General features: G+C 45.0%; 1 protein-coding gene across 1 annotated transcript in view; it reads left to right on the top strand.

Annotated features, from left to right (window-relative positions):
• TNR (tenascin R) overlaps window positions 1–19,428 on the top strand; it is a 599,486-nt gene that overhangs the window by 517,905 nt on the left and 62,153 nt on the right. The window contains exons 7-9 of the mRNA XM_060232476.1: window positions 5,899–6,049; window positions 12,112–12,381; window positions 17,358–17,543. Coding sequence (XP_060088459.1) covers window positions 5,899–6,049; window positions 12,112–12,381; window positions 17,358–17,543 — 607 coding nt within the window. The remainder of the gene's footprint in view (window positions 1–5,898; window positions 6,050–12,111; window positions 12,382–17,357; window positions 17,544–19,428) is intronic.

The raw sequence follows: 19,428 nt of genomic DNA, 5'->3' as shown, positions 1-19,428 counted from the left end.
GGTTGTAATAACTCCACAACATTCAGTGCTAAAACAGAACAGAACTTTATTAGAACACAGGCAAGGCCTGGTCTGGGCTCTACTTGACCATAAACACTCATGGCCAGAAACCAGTATAAACTGAAGCTAAAGAAAAGGAGGGTTTTCTTAAGGGATCATGTCAAAATAACTATACAATATGAGAATCATAGAATAATAGAGTTGGAAGGGACCTCCAGGGTCATGTATTCCAACAAATTCACAACAGCCTGCAAGGTAACCTTTTTTTTGTTGGTTTTAATCTGTTGGCCACCTTGATGGCCCTGATGAGTGCAGAAAGGAAGGGCATATATTTTGTAAATGAAATAAATACATAAAATATTGGAAAGGCCAATTTGGACTTAGAATTTTTAAAATAAATTCTGCCCACTTTTCCTCTCTGTACAATGTGCCAATGTGTGGAGTTGTACTGGGCTACTGTGGAACTGAAAATGACCAAGTCCATAGGCTCCTGTCTTCAATTAAACCCAATCCTCAGAATTTTGTTATTCATATCCTGCTTTTCACCACCATGGAGACCCAAACATCATTCTCCCCTCCTCCATTACAGCAGCAATCCTGTGAGCTCAGTCACACTGAATGAGCAGGACAAATGAGCCAGTTTGGTGTAGTGGTTAAGTGTGTGGACTGTTATCTGGGAGAACCGGATTTGATTCCCCACTCCTCCACTTGCACCTGCTGGAATGGCCTTGGGTCAGCCATAGCTCTGGTGATTATCCTTGAGAGCCCTCTCAGCCCCACCCCCCTCACAGGGTGTCTGTTGTGGAGGAGGAAGATAAAGGAGATTTGTGAGCCACTCTGAGACTCTGAGATTTGGAGTGGAGGGCGGGATATAAATCCAATATCATCATCATCATCATCATCATCATCATCAAATAAGATGGGATTCAAACTTGGATCTCCCAGATACTAGTCCACACTCTAACCGCTACATTGCACAGGCTCTCATTTTTACACTGCGCACCTCTTCTTACATTTTATGCCTTTCCATACATTATGCAGTTATATCTTTTGATACATCTCAACAAGCCTAGCCTTAATACTATATACCGTCCATGCAAAACGATTTATTTTAATGGCGGTTCACTAAAGATCAGGCAGCGTGACTGAGCGCTGGAGGTGTGACAGCAGACAAGATCAGCAGAAAAATAAAAGCAAGACAAGGAGACACTGATGAATATAACTCGAGTTTCACAGTTGTTTTTAAAGAGCCAGGGGGTGTTTTTTTAAGATTTTACAAGCTCTGGTTTGCTTTCTCATTCTGACATGCATTTTGACTCTCTTCTGTTCATTCCCTCAGTCACAAACAGAATCCTATAAACTGAAGTGCACTTTTTTTTTTTGTATATTTATAAGCCCGTAGATAATGTGCTATTTAAAATCAGGTTAAATTCTTGCTAGATAAGACACCTGCCTGCTGTAAAGGAAGAAATTGTAATGCAAATGTTACCTGAGGATTCCATGAATGAACCAGATGAGCACCAATCCCCAGATAACAGGAAGCAGTTCTGTCAGGCAGGGAAAAACCCGCATGCATTTTATATTTGGAAAGGAACAGATGAATAGGCAAGGCAACTGCCTGATCCTGAAGATGGCTTTAAATTAGGGCTGACGAATATCCCAAAAAAAGGACAAGCCTGGCCTCTTCTTTTGACTCTAGTGTGGCAGCTGGGTGTTTAGGACACAGTAGGGGAAGTTTTTCGAGGCATGGAGATATGCAATAATGTCCCATAATATTGTCACTTCAGGCTTTTGATCTAGGAGTAGCAACAGGGGATGCTGGAAAAGTTGGCAGATCTTTTTTGGACATTATTTTGGAGCAGCAGGAGTTGATATATGAATCATTCGTGCACCTGCTTTTTGCTCTTCTGTGTAACAGACAAACACGTCCCCTGCAGTGAGGAGCTTGGGTACAGTGCAGGCCCAGTGCCCACAGACCAAACCACAAGGAGAAACATGCATTGATCCCAAAGCTGGAGGAGGGGAGCAGGTGTCAATCAGGGTCTCATTTTGCAAGATGTCTGACTGCATCCAGACTCCCGTCAGACATGTGACCAAAGATTCACCTTTAAAAGCACTTTCTGTCCCAATTCTGTTCTGCAACCTGGTGTGGCGGGAGGAGAGGCTTCAGCCTTACCTCCCTCCCACCCTGCACCCTTTTGGCAATTAAAAATGGATAGGAGGGAGCATCGGAGTGTCCCATTGCTGGGAACCACTTGTCATGAATGGGCTATGGAGAAGAACAGGGGCAGGAAAAGTACTTCTAAAGCTGAGTCCTTGGTCACACAATCTGATTCAAGTCGTGTTGGGGTTTTCCCCACCCAATTCATATCATACATCTCAGGTAATGAGACTCTCACTCTTCCTTGTAACATCCAAAGCTTTTTAAAGGCTATGTCTGCTCTGGCCAAAATCTAAGGACACGTTTTCCAAGTCTGTCCATCCTCGCCCTGGTTAAGTTCTCCCTTTTTCTCAAGGTAGGTTCACTTGCAAGGTTGGGCTGCAGAAGCCACATGAGGTAGGGGACATGCGTCACAGAAGCCAGTAAAAACTGGGTATGGTGGGTCAAGTGTGGCCTGTAACTTATAACATTGTCCTCTCTACCTCTATTTTTATCCTCACAACAACAATCCTGTGGTGTGTTTTGGACTGAGAGAGAGTCCATTTGGTGTAGAGGTTGAGTGTGTGGACTCTTATCTGGGAGAACTGGGTTTGATTCCCCACTCCTCCACTTGCAGCTGCTGGAATGGCCTTGGGTCAGCCAGAGCTCTCACAGAGCCGTCCTTGAAAGGGCAGGTTCTGTGAGAGCGCTCTCAGCCCCACCTACTTTACAGGGTGTCTGTTGTGAGGAAGGAAGGTAAAAGAAATTGTAGGCCACTCTGAGATTCAAAGTGAAGGTTGGGATATAAATCCAATTTCTTCTTTTTCTTCTTCTTCTGCTTCTTCTTCTTCCTGGCCCCTGATCATCCAGCAAGTTTCTGTGGCACAGTGGGGCCTCCCAATATGCCAATCACTACTGGCACAGGGATCTCCCAGATCCCAGTCAAACATACTAATCACTACTGGCTAGGGTTGACAGATCCCCCAGTGTGAGCTGGGGTCCTCTGGTTTGGGGTGCTCCTCTCCACCACTGGCCAGCTGGTTACTGGAAGGGAATTCCCCCAAAACAGGCAAAAAGTCAGAAATAAATACAATGTGCCTACATCACCCGGAAGTGACATTGGCATGTCAGTGATGGCAGCAGGGTGATGCTCTGGTTTTGGAGTAAAACTTTATGGTTAGAAGCAGTGTTCTTTCTAAGCTGAGTTAGTATGAGCTACCTCAGTTTTTTAGCCTCCGGCTCACACATTTTTGTTTTAGCTTAGCTTAGAGCAAACTCATTGATGCAGTAGCTCACAACTTTAATGCCACTAGTTCACAAAGTAGAATTTTTGTTCACAGAACTCCACAGCTTAGAGGGAATACTGGTTAGAAACTAATTCTACCATAGAGGTTTTGCCCACAAACCAGAGCATCATCCCAAACGTGCCTGGGGTACTTCCGGGTGATGTAGGTACATTGCACTTATTTCCTGCTTCTTCTCTCCCCACTCCCGGAAAGTGTACCCCCACCTGCTTGTCCAAGGGAACTGGCACCTCTTCTACTGGCACAAAGATCTATGTGTCTACCCATTCCTGTGGGGAGGTCTAGTTCTGGCAAAAAAAAAATGGAGGACAAAAGTGAAGAGAGCGAAATCCTGCCACTCTCCTGCTTTGTGGTGTTTTGTGGTCTTCAGCCCTCCTCTTCCAGCTTAGCTCTAGTACAAGAAGTAAAACGGATAAACAAGATAAGCTGTCTGTTATGTATTTTATCCCACCCATTGCTTGTGATGGTGTACATAGGAGAGCCAGTTTGGTGTAGTGGTTAAGTGTGCGGACTCTTATCTGGGAGAACCAGGTTTGATTCCCCACTCCTCCACTTGCACCTGCTAGCATGGCCTTGGGTCAGCCATAGCTCTGGCAGAGGTTGTCCTTGAAAGGGCAGCTGCTGTCCTTTCCAGCCCCACCCACCTCACAGGGTGTCTGTTGTGGGGGAGGAAGGTAAAGGAGATTGTGAGCCGCTCTGAGACTCTTCGGAGTGGAGGGCGGGATATAAATCCAATATCTTCTTCTTCTTCTTCATGGAGAAGTCTGATCTCTCAGATACTAGTCTCACACTGTCTAACCATTACAAAATATTTACTCCACAAAGTAGGAGATCTGACAACCTTCAGGAGCTGGGGGGGGGGCGGATTTGTTGTGTTGTGCTACATGATTCCGTATTACACCTTGTGATATTGCAATGTGGGAAGCAACAGGCAGTGATTGCAAGGGACAAGACATCTCCTGTTATAGAGCCGCTGAAATGGAGGGACAGGTAAGGGGGACAAAATTCTAGGAGCCTATGTGTCTCAGGTTCTCTGAATTCCCATTTTTATTTTTTATCTCTGCAATGCAAGAAGTGAAAGGCTTACTTTTTTAAAAAAAATGAAAGCTGGCAATTCAGAGAACCTGGTGCACGTATTTGTTATAACATTATATCACTGTAATGATATTTGAGTGCCAATTAAAAAATTTAAAGTCTCCTGTGGCAGGCAGAGGAAATGGCTGCTGGGTAGACAATCTCATGAAAAATCTGTGGGACTCCACTAATGCGTCTCCTCTCTGCGGAGGATATGACCAAATTTTCACTTCTCCCCAATTTTCCTTCCCCATTAAGCATCTTAATTTTGTTGTAAACCTGCTTTTTTTGTTTGGGTTGAGCAGAACTATTTTAAAGTATTTTTTTCACTCAAATACTTTTTGGGGGAGAGAGAGAGACTGATGTGTCGCTTCATTCAGTGGGGCTTATTCTGAGGTAATTTCTTTCTTGTCTCTAATTTATAGAGCACTTCAGTATTTGGGCTAGAAGGATTTGTTCTTGGCTGGGGAGTTCTTCCCTTTCCTTTTTTTTTTCTTTTTACACCACATCCTATTGCAGTCCGCACAGTGCAAATCGTAAGCGAAATCTATTTTTTAACAATCTGGTCCCATTTCCTTTACAATTTCTTACCTAATGAACCATTATTATTCTACTCATGGTATCAAGAAGCCACATTATTTGTTTTATGATGTTTGGTTTGAATCAGGGTCATATGTGGGGGAGGCAATAGAATCTATGTATTTGGGGCCCATGATGGCTTTCTGCAGCCCAGTGGGAGGCCTCTCCCGCACCCACCCATGTGAGGTAGTGGAGTTTCATTCCCCTCACCTATGCACTCAGGCTTTTAAAAAATAAAATAACACAATTTCTTCTTATCTGTTTGAGACTGGAATATATCAACATGTGCTTAACTACATCTCGCCCCCCTTAAAACTTGTAGTTGTTCCAGGAAAACCCAGGTTCAAATCCCCATTTTGTCATGAAGCTTATGCTAAATGAACCACTTACAAAGATCATTCACTCATAGAGTGGTCGGTGAGGATTAAAGTTAGGGTCCTGGGAAGAAAGGGCAGAATAAACATATACAGAATAGTAAAGAAATCTGGAAAGAAAAAGAGTATTTCGCAGTGATCGCTGGAATTCACAACAGTGTAATGAAAAAGGTTTGATTTGATCCTGTTGGGTTTTGAAAACTGGCTCGTTGGTGTGGCAAAAATCCCCCCCTCAGATCATGAAGAACCATTCACAAAACCTAAGCCCACAAAGAAATTTGTCAAGGATGAGAATGGTGCTAGTGGTTATTTGACTTTGGAATGTAAGCAGATCTATAACCACCCATCCATAAGTCGGAAGGGAGGGGGCAGTCACTGGTGTTGCCAGGTTTTCCATACTTTCAGCCAGCTTCTTCTGAATTCTCAGGACAATGAGGGGGGTGTAATTGCACAGCTTCCAAGCAGCATGACAACCTTCAATCAAACAGGGCTGAAACCAGGAGAAGAGTACACTGTCAACGTGGTCGCACTCAAGGAACAAGCTCGAAGTCCCCCGGCCTCAGCAAGTGTTTCAACCTGTAAGTAACCCAAACTTCTGTGCCAGCTTGGATGCCAGCAAGTAATTTCTTATCTTGATAGATTTAGCCTGTATTAAGGGCTAGCTTATCTTTCATGATAGCTAGGACTATCAGGGGCCTGCCTGTGGCAGGCAAATTCCCACTTTCAGTTACCCATGCTTGTTGCATTGAGAAAAATTGGAATCCAGAAGCAATGCTGCTAATGTGGTGACCGTAAAGCCAGGAAGTCTTTCTCCATGGTATATGATAGGTCTCTATGGTATTCACCACAGAGATTGCATTGTGGAGGGGAGCAGCAAAGCAATGATGACTAGGAATGAGCACTAGGGGAAATAGGGCATAAATGGCCCTCGTAGGCAGCACATGCACCCAGAAGTGAACACGCACGAGCAACTGTATGAGGGGGCAGGGGTAATGCTTATGGCCTTTAGCATTACCCTGCCCCCCAACACACCACATATAGTTGCCCATGTGCATTAACTTCTGGGTGCATGCGTCACCTATGGAAGCCATTTAAACAGAATCCTTTCTGTTTCCCTTGGTCTGTACCCATCCTTAGTGATGACTTCCAGATGGTGTCACAGAAGCGGCATCACAGCATCAGCAGTGCTTCCGCTCTCAGCCCCCTCCCTCACTAGTTCCTGGGGGTTGTGGGTACAGACTTAGACAGGGGTGGAATTCTAGCAAAAGCTCCTTTGCATATTAGGCCACACACCCCTGATGTAGCCAATCCTCCAAGAGCTTACAAGGCTCTTTTTTTTTGCCAGTGGCCCAAAGTAGCCATTGTGGGAGACGAGAATAGGGAACAGGCTGAATTCTCAGCCCAATCTCACAGAGCAATTCTGTTTCCTGTCACATGACCACAGTGCCTATCACTGAAGTTACGCATGATTGCTTGAAGTTTTAGACCAGTTAGTTTTAGACCAAAAGAAGATATGAAAATGAAAACTAGGGCTGTCACCGAGGTTGCAGGGGCTTGGCTTGAACCTAACTGGTGCTGGCATGAGGGGTACCTTCCGTGGGCAACAAACTGCCTCAAGTGGACCCCTGAATACTACTTGCTGTGGGAGCAGGAAGGATCAAGGCAGGGCCCTGGCTCTTTTGCCCTCTGTGTTGGCTTCCTGGCTTTCCCTGTTGAAAACAGGATGCTGTTCTCCATGGCCTCCAGGACCATTCCAGGTGGGCTGCGGACAACAGGGCGTTAACAAACCCCTTAGCTCACTTTGGATCACTCTGATGAGGTTCAGCAGCTTCTGACCCACGCAGCTCTGTTCTTGGCAACCAAAGCAAGTCACTCCGTTCATCAGAATCAATCTAGCCAATGAAAGAAACACATAAACAGCTCTTGTCAACCTCTGCATGAGGGGAAGCATCCACAAAGCCGATAATTATAGAGCTATTAATGGGGCTTTGAAACTGAGGAACCCATGCCAAAAAAGTAACACAATACAGACAGGCCTTTCAGTCAAACAATAGTGTTTTTTGAATAATATGCAATCCTGCTGCAGATTTTAGTCAACCTCTCGTCTTCTCGGTTTAAGCATAAACAGACATTCCTCTCTTTTTTAAAAAATAGATGTGTGTGTTTGAAACTTGTTTTCAGGAGGCGGCTTACCGGTGACATCTACTGGCCACATAACGCCATCTTGAAAGAGTTTGCGTAATGTCTGTTCAGTGTCGGACAGCGTTGCTCAAACTTCAGACAGCTGAGAATCTAACTAGAGGTGTTGCTGGGAGTCCGAGCTCGCTGTTATTCCAGTCAGAAACAAACAACAAGTTGTTGTTTATCCCATTGGGAGAAACAGATGGGAATCTATATGATGCTTGCGTGTTTCCACCAGAACCATAGGGTTGTTTGAGAAGCGGTCAATCACACAGGCAGGAAGGTTAATGCCCTTTCTGTCAGACTGCAGTTTTGAAGAGAATCAGGACACCACCACCACCACCACCACACACACACAAAGACACTGGGAAAGTATACTCCTGGATCTCCCAGTATCTCCCATTAGGCCTTAAGGCATACTTCGCTCTTTACACTTCAGATGGTTTACTTTTACGATATAGAACCACAAGCCCTCACTGGAACTAATTCCTGATCAGATTCATACCTCCTGATTCAAAGATTAGCTCAGAACTGGGATTTGCACATAGACAGAACAGGCACCCTCATCCAAGAGCAGATAATTCTGCTGCATCTCTGCATTGGGAGTAATTGATGCCGTCATGCATCAGAAGTTCTCAGTGGAGGTTCATTGTAAGGCCAAAGCACTGAATCATCATACAGAGTTGGAGGAGGCAGACTTCCTTATGGGTGAACTGCCAATAGAGCCGAACTGAACCTCAGGCTCCTTAATTGTTTCATTAATTTAGTTCTAGTGGCACATTGTTTGGCCATTTCTGGATATTCGGATATATCGAAAGAAATCACACTGACAGACCAACCACTTCTTTTCACATACATGAGTAACACTTCCCCAAATCTGTCTTCTTCCTCTGATTCCCATTGCTGCTTATTTTTTCAGTCTGCAGTGCACCTTACATTTTCCATTTCTCTGGAAATCTGACTTCTATGTACATATTTAAAAATATGATCATTTTAGGCTCCTCTGGTTTCACTAAAATTACTTAGCTCTGGATTTTTTATGGTAAGGTCTCTGAGACTTCAAAAGGTGTGTGCTGGGTAAGAATCCAGGAGTTCTACCTTCCCTATTACTGTATCTTCATGCTGGGAAAAAGCTAACTACTGGATTTTGTTCCTTCATGCAGCTATGAAAAAGCACAAGAGCCATGCTAGGGAAGAAATCGTCAGCTGTTCACTGGAGATGGAATCATTCAACACGTTTCATCATTTCAGTCCAGATAATAGTTTAATTACAAGCAAGGACATTAAGGCTGCAGTCGTATGTATGCTTCAGCCCCACAGAACCCCATCATATTTACTTCTTGGTAAAGGTGCCTGAGATTGGGCTGCACTTTATTTTAAAGCCCTGACCTGGATGGCCATGCTATCCTGGCCTTGTCAGATCTCGGAAGCTAAGCAGGGTTGGTCCTGGTTAGTATTTGGATGGGAGACCGCCAAGGAGAAGTCCAAAAGGAAAGCATGGACAAACCATCTTTGTTGCCATGAAAACCCTGTGGGGTGCCCTGACCTGGATAACCCAGGCAAGCCCTGATCTTGTCAGATCTTGGAAGCTAATAGGGTTGCTGAGTCCAATTCAAGAAATATCTGGGGACTTTGGGGATGGAGCCAGGAGACTTTGGGGTTAGAGCCAGGAGATATGGGAGTGGAGCCAGGAGCAAGGTTGTGACAAGCAGAATTGAACTCCAAAGGGAGTTCTGACCACCACATTGAAAGGGACCGCATACCTTTTAAATGCCTTCCCTCCATTGGAAATAATGAAGGATAGGGGCACCTTCTTTTGGGGTTCATAGAATTGAACCACTTGGTACAATCTTTTTGAAACTTTGAGGATTTTTTGAGGAGAGGCATTGGATGCTATGCTGTAAATGTAGTTCCTCTACCTCAAAAAACAGCCCCCCCCCCGAACTCCAGGTACCCACAGATCAATTCTCCATTATACCCTATGGAAATTGGTTTCCATAGGTAATAATGAGTTCCCAGCAGACATTTCCCCCCTCCCCGCCATCTAATGACCCTGAAGCGAGGGGAGGACCTCCAAACTGGGGGATCTCTTGCTCCTACCTGGGGATTAGCAAACACTAGAAATAAACCACTGCTTTTTTATGTTGCAAATAAATGCTTAAGCAATTTCTTTCATAATTTTGCAATTATATTATTATCATCACAAACCAAAATTCATTAAATGTCCATAGAAAAATCAAGAAGTTATTTCACACCACTCTTGTAAGGTAGTACTTTACAGTCCACTGTCTCAGTTCTCCTTTGCTTGAAAGATGTAGACAGTACCACAGTTGTATATGACTCCTCCTATGGGTAGCAGACCGAAGTCTGACAGGTGCAGCGGCTACACAGGTCCTAGGTTCAGTTCTGTGTTTCGTTCACCTTCCACTGGCCGCTTTCTTTTAGCTTTGGAACCCGTGCTAAAGGCAATTGCTCACATATTACAATACAATGTTACTTTGCAGCTTGCACGAATGGTTCTCCTAACCAGCTAACCAGAGTCAGCCCTGGCTAGTATTTGGATGGGAGACCACCAAGGAATGCCAAGACCAGGACACAGAGGCAGGCAATAGCAAGCCACCTCTCTGAAACATCCAGGCCCCACTAGGAATCGTCAGAAGTCAGCCATGACTTCCAGGCATGCATGCGCACACACTTCAAAAAGAAAACCCTACAGGGTCGCCATAAACCAGCTGCAACTTGACAGCACTTCAGACACACACACACTTTAATAGTCTCACATCCAAAGACCAAAATGGAATACATTTGCAGATTTATTGGGAAGGAAGATTATATAATGATTTCTGACAGGGCTCTTAGTACAGGGCCTGCTGTAAGCTCTTGGAGGATTGGCTACATCAGGGGTGTGTGGCCTAATATGCAAAGGAGTTCCTGCTACAAAAAAAGCCCTGATTGCTGAGATTTATCAAGGGCTGAATAATCAACAGAAACCAAGAAATGCTTCGTGAATTTGTGAACTAGCTTCAAAGCTGGCAAGCCTGCTCCCTTTGACTGTGGTTTTAAAGAATATTTATTCAGGGCAGTTTTTAAAAGCCATTGTGAACCTCTAGGACATTTTTAAAATTTTATTTCCTTATTTGCTGAAATTTCTATCATGCCCTCCCCTGCAAGTGGCCCCAGGGCAGGCCACAATAATCAATAAGACTGATAAAAACAATTCTACATAAAACCAGGCATTAAAACCTAAAAGGGAGTTACCGTAATTAACCAAGGTGGCGAGCTAAAAAACCAGTCAAGTCAACTAAGTCCCATGGTTGTGCTGCAAATGTGTACTAAGGCCCGCATATCAGTAATAATAATGGACAATAAAAAGACTAGAGAAAAAAAATGTTGTGATTAAAGCTTGACTTACAAAGGCAATGCACTTAATACATAGCGTAATTTAGGCTGCCACCAGCATAAAGGAAAGTATTGAATGCTCTGGAATAAAAGCTAGGATAATAGCTCTCTGATTCCCCAGGTAGCAAAGAAACCTGAGATTAGATGCACAGCAGGAACAACAAGATAATGCCAGTTTGGTACACAAGTGATTAACAAACGTTTGGCTCCTACGTTTTAGGCAGGTGTAATCCAGCAGTTACGCTTATGTGGATTAGGGATGTTTTGTTATTCCAGCCAGTTCAATTCCCAACCCAGTAACTGTTATTCAACTGAGGTAAACCTATCAGGAACCCTTCTGATTTCCAGTTCTATTCTATTTGCTGTCTCTTAAGAAAAACCAGTTTGGTGTAGTGGTTAAGTGTGCGGACTCTTATCTGGGAGAACCGGGTTTGATTCCCCACTCCTCCACTTGCACCTGCTGGAATGGCCTTGGGTCAGGCATAGCTCTGGCAGAGATTGTCCTTGAAAGGGCAGCTGCTGTGAGAGCCCTCTCCAGCCCCACCCACCTCACAGGGTGTCTGTTGTGGGGGAGGAAGATAAAGGAGATTGTGAGCCGCTCTGAGACTCTTCAGAGTGGAGAGCGGGATATAAATCCAATATCTTCATCTTCAAAAAAACAATATATTGGGGGCTGAATTCAGATGTTATTATGCAAGCCAGGCCAAGTTGGATATGGGAACTCTTGTGTCAATTTCGTTGGGAACTGAAAAATTATTATGGAACTAGTAGTAAAGCTCATTGTAGGAAGAAATACAACGGGTCCTAGAAAAAAAATATCCAGGGGAGGGGGGGTGATGAATGTGTAGGTGGCAGGAAGGAAGGAAGATAGACAAACAGAATGAAAGAAAGAGACAAGAGAAAGAATGGTAGGGAAAAGATGGGGAGGATCAAGCCACCTGTTAGGCTTTTATTATATCTATGATGATAACGCAGATCTCACTGAAAACAATGCAGCAGCATGGGTCAGTTTTCTCTTCTAATTTGTTTCCTTTCATTTATGCATGGACGCCGCCTTCAGTAATTGACGGACCAACCCAGATCTTGGTGCGAGATGTCTCTGACACAGTGGCCTTTGTCGAATGGACTCCACCTCGGGCTAAAGTGGACTACATCCTGCTGAAGTATGGCCTAGAGAATGGAGAAGGGGGGAAGACCACCTTCCGGCTGCAGCCTCCCCTGAGACAGTACTCCATGCAAGCCCTACGACCGGGCTCCCAGTATGAAGTCTCCATCTCGGCTGTCCGTGGGACCAATGAGAGCGATGCTGCAGTCACCCGTTTTGTAACAGGTACAGCCAAGATGAAAGATAGTTAAAGCGAGTGCTTCTGACCAGATGCAGTCATAAACATTCACCTCTGATGCAATGGGATATGGGCTTCACGGAAGGCATGCATTTGTTATCCCAAAGTTTCTGCACCCTTGTTACTGTTTTGGGATTTCTTCCCCGGTTTCTTTTTGGGGTCCTCAAAATTTGGGATCATTTCTCCAGTTCTCCACCCTCCAAGGCAGCAGGAGAAAGGAGGGAGGGAGAATAAGCTGGCCTCAACAAAAAGCTGTTGGCTGGCATCTCCCATCACTTTAAATGTTAAAGGGATTATAAACCTCACCTAAGAGCTGACAGAGACTAACAGTTGATACTTGCCTAGATAGGAACATTATTTCCTTTAGGTAGATCTGGCCTCTCTACAGCCCATGCAAAATAACACCTGTATAATTTCCAATGGCAGGTGGATTTGACCTCTGTCCACTGAACTACCAACTAGTTGGCTAACAGTGGATAGTTAGGGGAAGGTATACTTACCTGGCCCACATCAGAGAATGGCAGGTGATTGGCTGGGCTGGCAGACTCCTGCATGGCTTTGCTGCCCTAGATTGGAGCAAAGCTGCCTGGAATTGCAGAAGCCCACCCCCAGAGCTGATTGGGGCAGCTAAACTTTTCAGAAGTACCTGCTGGCTGATCAGTTGAAGCCTTATGGGATCCAGCAAATGAAGCACACGTAGATGGGATGAGTTATATTTGTTAACATATCTAATACATTTATATACCACCTTTCTGCCATTGCATTCAAGGTGGTTTACAACTAAAATAACACCTATAATTAAGCATACTCACAACATACAGTGCCACTGAACATCTGTCTTCCCCCCCCCCCCCCCCCGCAGCACAAAGGACAAAGGGACTGCAATGCACACATTCAGCCATTAACTCTTAGCTGATGTCTAGTTCCATAGAGGTGGATTGTGCTTTTTTACTAATGGAAGAGCAAGGAAGGGTCCACCTGAAAGACTGTGCTGGGGATTGGGGGGACCCATATGGACGCAACTCAGGAATGGGGCGAGCATACAGAGGCCCAAGAACCTCACACTACACAGGTTGTGTCTGTGTCAGAGGTATAATGTGAGTTTTGAGTTCTCAAATCCTGCACATGTGGTGTCCAATTCAGATCAGGACTCTGATACCCAAGGAGTTCCCAACATGTCATTTTCTCAGCCTAGCCTCAGGGTGGGGGAGTTATTTGGAGAACCCCATATGTTCCCTGGGGATATCCCCAGAAGTCCAAGTAATACCTTCCTCTGACTCTTTCCACACATTTATGTGTGACTGTGCCTGACTCAGGATGGTAACTGGTGACCCAGACAGAACCAGGGTACTTCATAATGTGTAAAAAGGTGATAAAAGTTAGTCAAATCCAACTGATAATGACCAGATGCTGCTGCATAGAATTGCTACCTCTGGGTTGGAGAGCACCTGAAGTTTTGGGGGGTGGAGCTGGAGAGAGTGGGGTCTGAGGAGGGAAAGGAACTCATCAGGGTGCAATGCCATAGAGTCCACCTTCCAAAGTGGCCATTTTCTCCCAGTGAACTAATCTCTGCTGCCTGGATATTAGTTGTAATCCCAGGAGATTTCCAGCCACAACCTGGGAAGTTGGCAGCCATTCCACTGCAAAAGACACCTGGTCCCAGGCAGGTTGACGGAGGGGCCTCCTTTTCTCACCCCCCGCCCTCTGATGCAACCTTGAAGCAACCCTAGACAGGAAGAGGTGTTTTCCTACTGTCTCCAATGAGTATGCAGGATGTATAGTGTATTTATTTACTAGTACTGTATGGGAATGCTCTCGTTAGAATTTTTTTAATTAAATCAAAGCCCATAGAATGCTAACAGGTTTAATTTATTGTTCCATAAAAGAAGAGGGGGGAAGCATGTTTGGGAGCTCATTTATGGGCTTGTATATTGCCTGTCATAAAGGTTACAGATGGATACTAGTACATCTGTAATGTTAAGTCTGTGATGATCCTTTGGCAACTGAACTTCCGAGGGTGTGGGAGTGCATGCACTCTTGAATGAGTCGCTGAGTCGTCCCTTCTGTGATTTACTTCTGTGGCAGGAGTGGCCAACGGTAGCTCTCCAGATGTTTTTTGCCTACAACTCCCATCAGCCCCAGCCAGCATGGCCAATGGCTGGGGCTGATGGGAGTTGTAGGCAAAAAACATCTGGAGAGCTACCGTTGGCCACTCCTGTTCTATGGCATTTCAGAGTCATAAAAGACAAATAGAAAGCAAGTCCTGCTGCCTTATAAATTTGTCACTCATGGCATGAAACCGTGCACATTTTGCCTTCGGTACGTACAGCCAATGTGGCGCTGCGGCTGGTACAGGGCAGACTGTAACCCCCAAACCCTACCTATCGAGATTCTAATTAGACAACTAATTAGGCGTTGCCATGAAAATGCACACACGTTGAAAGAAAACACAGTGTAGTGCACTGAATTCAAAGGTGAATACTCTTGCATGGCTGGTGTGGCTTTATTTAAAAAATAGAATAGACATTTGGAGGACAAATCTTTCATTTCAGCACCCCAAACCCATAACTCGTAACATGTTTCATATTAGCATGAAGTGTTTGGGCCATGATAAGGGAGGAGAACAGAGAGGACATAACCCAGAGTGTGTTTTGCACACAGAAGGTCTCTGTTTCAATTCACCTCTCTTTAAAAAGAGCCTCAAGCAGGGCTGTGAATGATAGAACGTTTTTGGAGGTCACTAATTCATAGGGTCTCCATAAGTCAAAAAGGACTTGATGGCACTTGAAACACACACACAGCTATCTAGAAAAGATGCTTGCCTTCCAGCCTCCTGCCACTGTGTGAACCTGAGCAGAGTGCCACCCTTCTCAATCCATTGAAGTCAGTGCGTTTAGAAAGAAGAAACTCCACTTAGGATACCATTGATGTAATAACAGAGAGTACAGGATGAGATGAAACAATGGTCTGCTGCAGGGGTGGAATTCTAGCAGGAGCTCCTTTGCATATTAGGCCACACACCCTGTTGTAGTCAATCCTCCAAGAGCTTACAAGGCTCTTTTTTGTACACTTTTGGGGGATTGGCTACATCAGGGGGTGTGGCCTAATATGCAAAGGAGCTCCTGCTAGAATTCCACCCCTGGACTCTGCTCAGGGCTTCTTCTTTTTTTTAGCAGGAACTCCTTTGCATATTAGGCCACACACCTCTGATGTAGGCAATCCTCCTGAAGCTTACAGTAGGCCCTGTACTAAGAGCTCTGTAAGCTCTTGGATTGGCTACATCAGGGCTACGTGGCCTAATATGCAAAGGAGTTCCTGCTACAAAAAAAGCCCTGGTCTGCTTCGGTAGGAGTAGCAATACAGCATTTTTAAGGTTGTGAATTGGTCTCCTGCAGCATTCAAACGTGGATTTGATGTTGTTTCATCCAATTTTCTTGAACTCTAAATTCTGGCCTCTGGGCTTTGCCTCATTTGATTTCATTTCAGAACAATTAACCTTCCAAATGGCTTATTAGGTAACGTGGCAGATTTGCCACCATCTCAGACCTACATATTATATATATAAACCCTGGATGTCTAGTTGAACAACGTTGGCTGAATTCTAATTAGATAAAGACCATGAAGTGCTTTGCACACTTTAATGCATTACATAAATGATAAGGGTTATCATCACTATTAGTTAATTAGCAAGTTTTTCAGCTCTGTGCAAGAATTATTGGTTTAAATTCTCTGCCTGGGATTGTCAAAGAAGGCGAGATGGCAACAAATCTAAGGCAGCCATCCTAAACTGGCCTGTTTGGAATCGTTCCATTTTATTCAATAGAGCTTACTCCTGGGACAGTGTTCTTAGGATGGCAATCTGTAGGATGAATTGCATAAGGAAAGATCCAAGTTATTATACCAATAGAGCCAGTGTGTAGTAGTGGTTGGAGTGTAGGATCTGGGAGACCCAGGTTTGAATCTCCACTCTGCTATGGAAACTCAGTGGGTAACCTTGGGCCAGTGATACACCCTCGGTGAGTATGAAGGGGAGAATGATATAAGCTCTTTTGGGTCCCAGTTGGGGAAAAGGGAAGGGTAGAAATGAAGTAAACAAAACGAAATAACACTTACAAAGTGTTATTTGGAGAGGAGGCGGCTGAGAGGTGATATGATCACCAGCTTCAAGTACTTGAAGGGCTGTCATATAGAGGATGGTGTGGAATTGTGTTCTGTGGCCCCAGAAGGTAGGACAGAACCAATGAGTTGAAATTAAATTAAAGAGTTTCTGGGTCAACATTAGGAAGAACTTTCTGACCATTAGAGCGGTACCTCAGTGGAACAGGCTTCCTCGGGAGGTGGTGGGCTCTCCTTCCTTGGAGGTTTTTAAACGGAGGGCGTTTTCGCACTGACCTTAATCGGCAGCAACGTCCCTCTTCACGCGCAGGAGCTGCGCGGATTTCACACCAATTGCTGCGGAGCACCCGGAAGAGCCGCAAAGTCCCGCGGCTTTTGCGGCGCAAATGGAAACCGCCAAAAACCAGTTTCCATTTGCGCCGCAAAAGCCACGGGACTTTGCGGCTCTTCCGGGTGCTCCGCAGCAATTGGTGCGAAATCCGCGCAGATCCTGCGCGGTGAAGAGGGACGTCGCTGCCGATTAAGGTCAGTGCGAAAATGCCCAGAGGCTAGATGGCCATCTGACAGCAATTAGGATCCTGTGAATTTGGGGGGAGGTATTTGTGAGTTTCCTGCATTGTGCAGGGAGTTGGACTAGATGCCCCTGGAGGTCCCTTCCAACCCTATGATTCTAACACAAACTTTCTCAAATATATGGCAAAGTTGTCAACTTGAAAATACCTTTCTCATGAGCATTACCACTGCATTCGGTATGCCTGCTTGTGAGTTCATAGTGAACACGGATTTTGAGGCAAGAACGAAACTAAAGTAGAAACACTAGTTATTTCTCTCTTTCTTAAAAATGTAGAAATTGATGCTCCCAAGAACTTGCGCGTGCTCTCCCGGACATCAGACAGCTTGCAACTTGAGTGGGACAACAGCGAAGCAGAGGTGGAGAACTTCAAGGTAGTGTACAGCACACTGGCTGGAGAGCAGTACCACGAGGTGCTGGTGCCACGGAATGCAGGTGCCACAACCAGGGCCACCCTGATAGGTAAGCCTCCTCACCCACTGGACCGGCAGTTTTTTTTTTCTTGTAAACTTTGGAGGTGGGGGAAGTTTCCATTGTTTTTGTGTACATGGCAGAACAGGTGCAAGTACAAATGGTTCGGTTTGAAACGCTGACTTATACAATTCCTCCACATGATCCATTTGCAGAAAGGGTGCAGTGATTTCTGCCTATTTCCCTCTCCCATTGTAGGGTTGCCACGTTAGGAAATATCTAAGGACTTTGGGGTGGAGCCAGGAGAGTTTGTGGGTGGAGCTAGGAGTAAGGTTGTGACAAGCACAATTGAACTCTGACGGGAGTTCTGGCTATCATATTTAAAGGGACCCTGCTTCTTTTAAATGCTTTCCCTTCATTGAAAATAATAGAGGATGGAGGCATGTTCTTTGGAAACACATAGAATTGGACCCCCTTGTCCAGTCTTTTTGAAAATTGGAAGGGGAGATTGAGGATAGGCACTGGATGTTATGCTGAGAATTTGGTGCCTCTACCTCAAAAAACACCCCTCCCCAGATACCCGCAGATTGATTCTCCATTATACCCTATGGGGACCAGACCTCCACACACTTTCTGCTAATTCTGAAGTGGGGGGAAGGCCTCCAAACCTCTGCCCCTAACTGGGGATTGACGGCCCTATGAGATACCAACTTTGCACCTCAAACTGTCCCTGAAGGACTGCTGGCCTCTAGAAACCACATGTTGTGAAACAATGGACTATAGCAGGAGAGGAAAGCAGAAAATCTTTGGGGATGTTGTAATGGCCATGCAAAGTGAGGAGATGGCCTTTCTGGTATAGAGCTAAAAGAGACAGATGTCCCATTAGGGAGCTCTGATGGCCAGAAAGTGCTGTCTTTAATGAAGGCTCTTAATAGCTAGTGGCTACTAGCTATGGATGCCTTCTCTCGGAACAAACAATGGAGAGGAAGAGTTGGGTAGGGGAACTGTAGTCAGCAAAGGAGACAGATAAGTGAATTTTTGCAGCTGCTAATTCACTTGTAGCAGGAACTCCTTTGCATATTAGGCCACACACCCCTGATGTAGCCAATCCTCCTGAAGCTTACAGTAGGCCCTGTACTAAGAGCCCTGTAAGCTCTTGGAGGATTGGCTACATCAGGGGGTGTGGCCTAATATGCAAAGGACTTCCTGCTACGAAATAAGCCCTGACCTGGATGGCCTAGATTAGCCCAATCTCATCAGATCTCTGAAGCTAAACTGTCTTGGCCTTGGATGGAGGACCACCAAGGGAGTCCAAGAGACCAACAACAGCAAACCACCCCTGTTAGTCTATTGCATTGAAAACCCTACTGGCTCATCATAAATTGGCTGTAACTTGGTGGCACTTTCTACCACCAACATGAAGGCAAGAGGCCTGGTAGGTCATGGTATTTGATGCAGGTGAAGCGGCTGCTGCTTTGATGACCAAAACAGTGCCTGGATACTCACCTGCTCCCCCATGCTCAGTTTGTATACTTTAAAGCAGGCAAGTATCAGAAAATCCCCACAAGTATGCTCTTCTGTAGAGAAACTGACTTGATAAAAGGCTTCCCCTTGAGATTTCCTATCTCTCAGAGAAGTGGAAAGCATGAAAGAGAATAGCCTTTCAAGCAATGTGATTGCAACGAGATGCTCTGGTATTTGATCTATGGGGACTGCTTCACACCTGCTAGCCATCACCTTTTTGCAGCAAAGTCACATGTATTAGGTACTTCCTTATACAGAACTTATATCCTTCAGTACCTAAGAACCCGGCCTGTTTTGTTGTGCAAATTTATTTAAGTGCATTTGAGTCATTAGTCAGTTAAAAGGCAGATGATTAAACAACTCAAAAAATAATTAATCACCTCCATTCTAAGCAGCTCTTTAGCACCCCAGT

The sequence above is a fragment of the Heteronotia binoei genome, chromosome 2, assembly GCF_032191835.1.
Source record: "Heteronotia binoei isolate CCM8104 ecotype False Entrance Well chromosome 2, APGP_CSIRO_Hbin_v1, whole genome shotgun sequence".
In the NCBI taxonomy this organism is placed as follows: Eukaryota; Metazoa; Chordata; class Lepidosauria; order Squamata; family Gekkonidae; genus Heteronotia; species Heteronotia binoei.
Note: the sequence above shows the minus strand (reverse complement) of the source record. Positions and strands in the feature narration are given on the sequence as shown.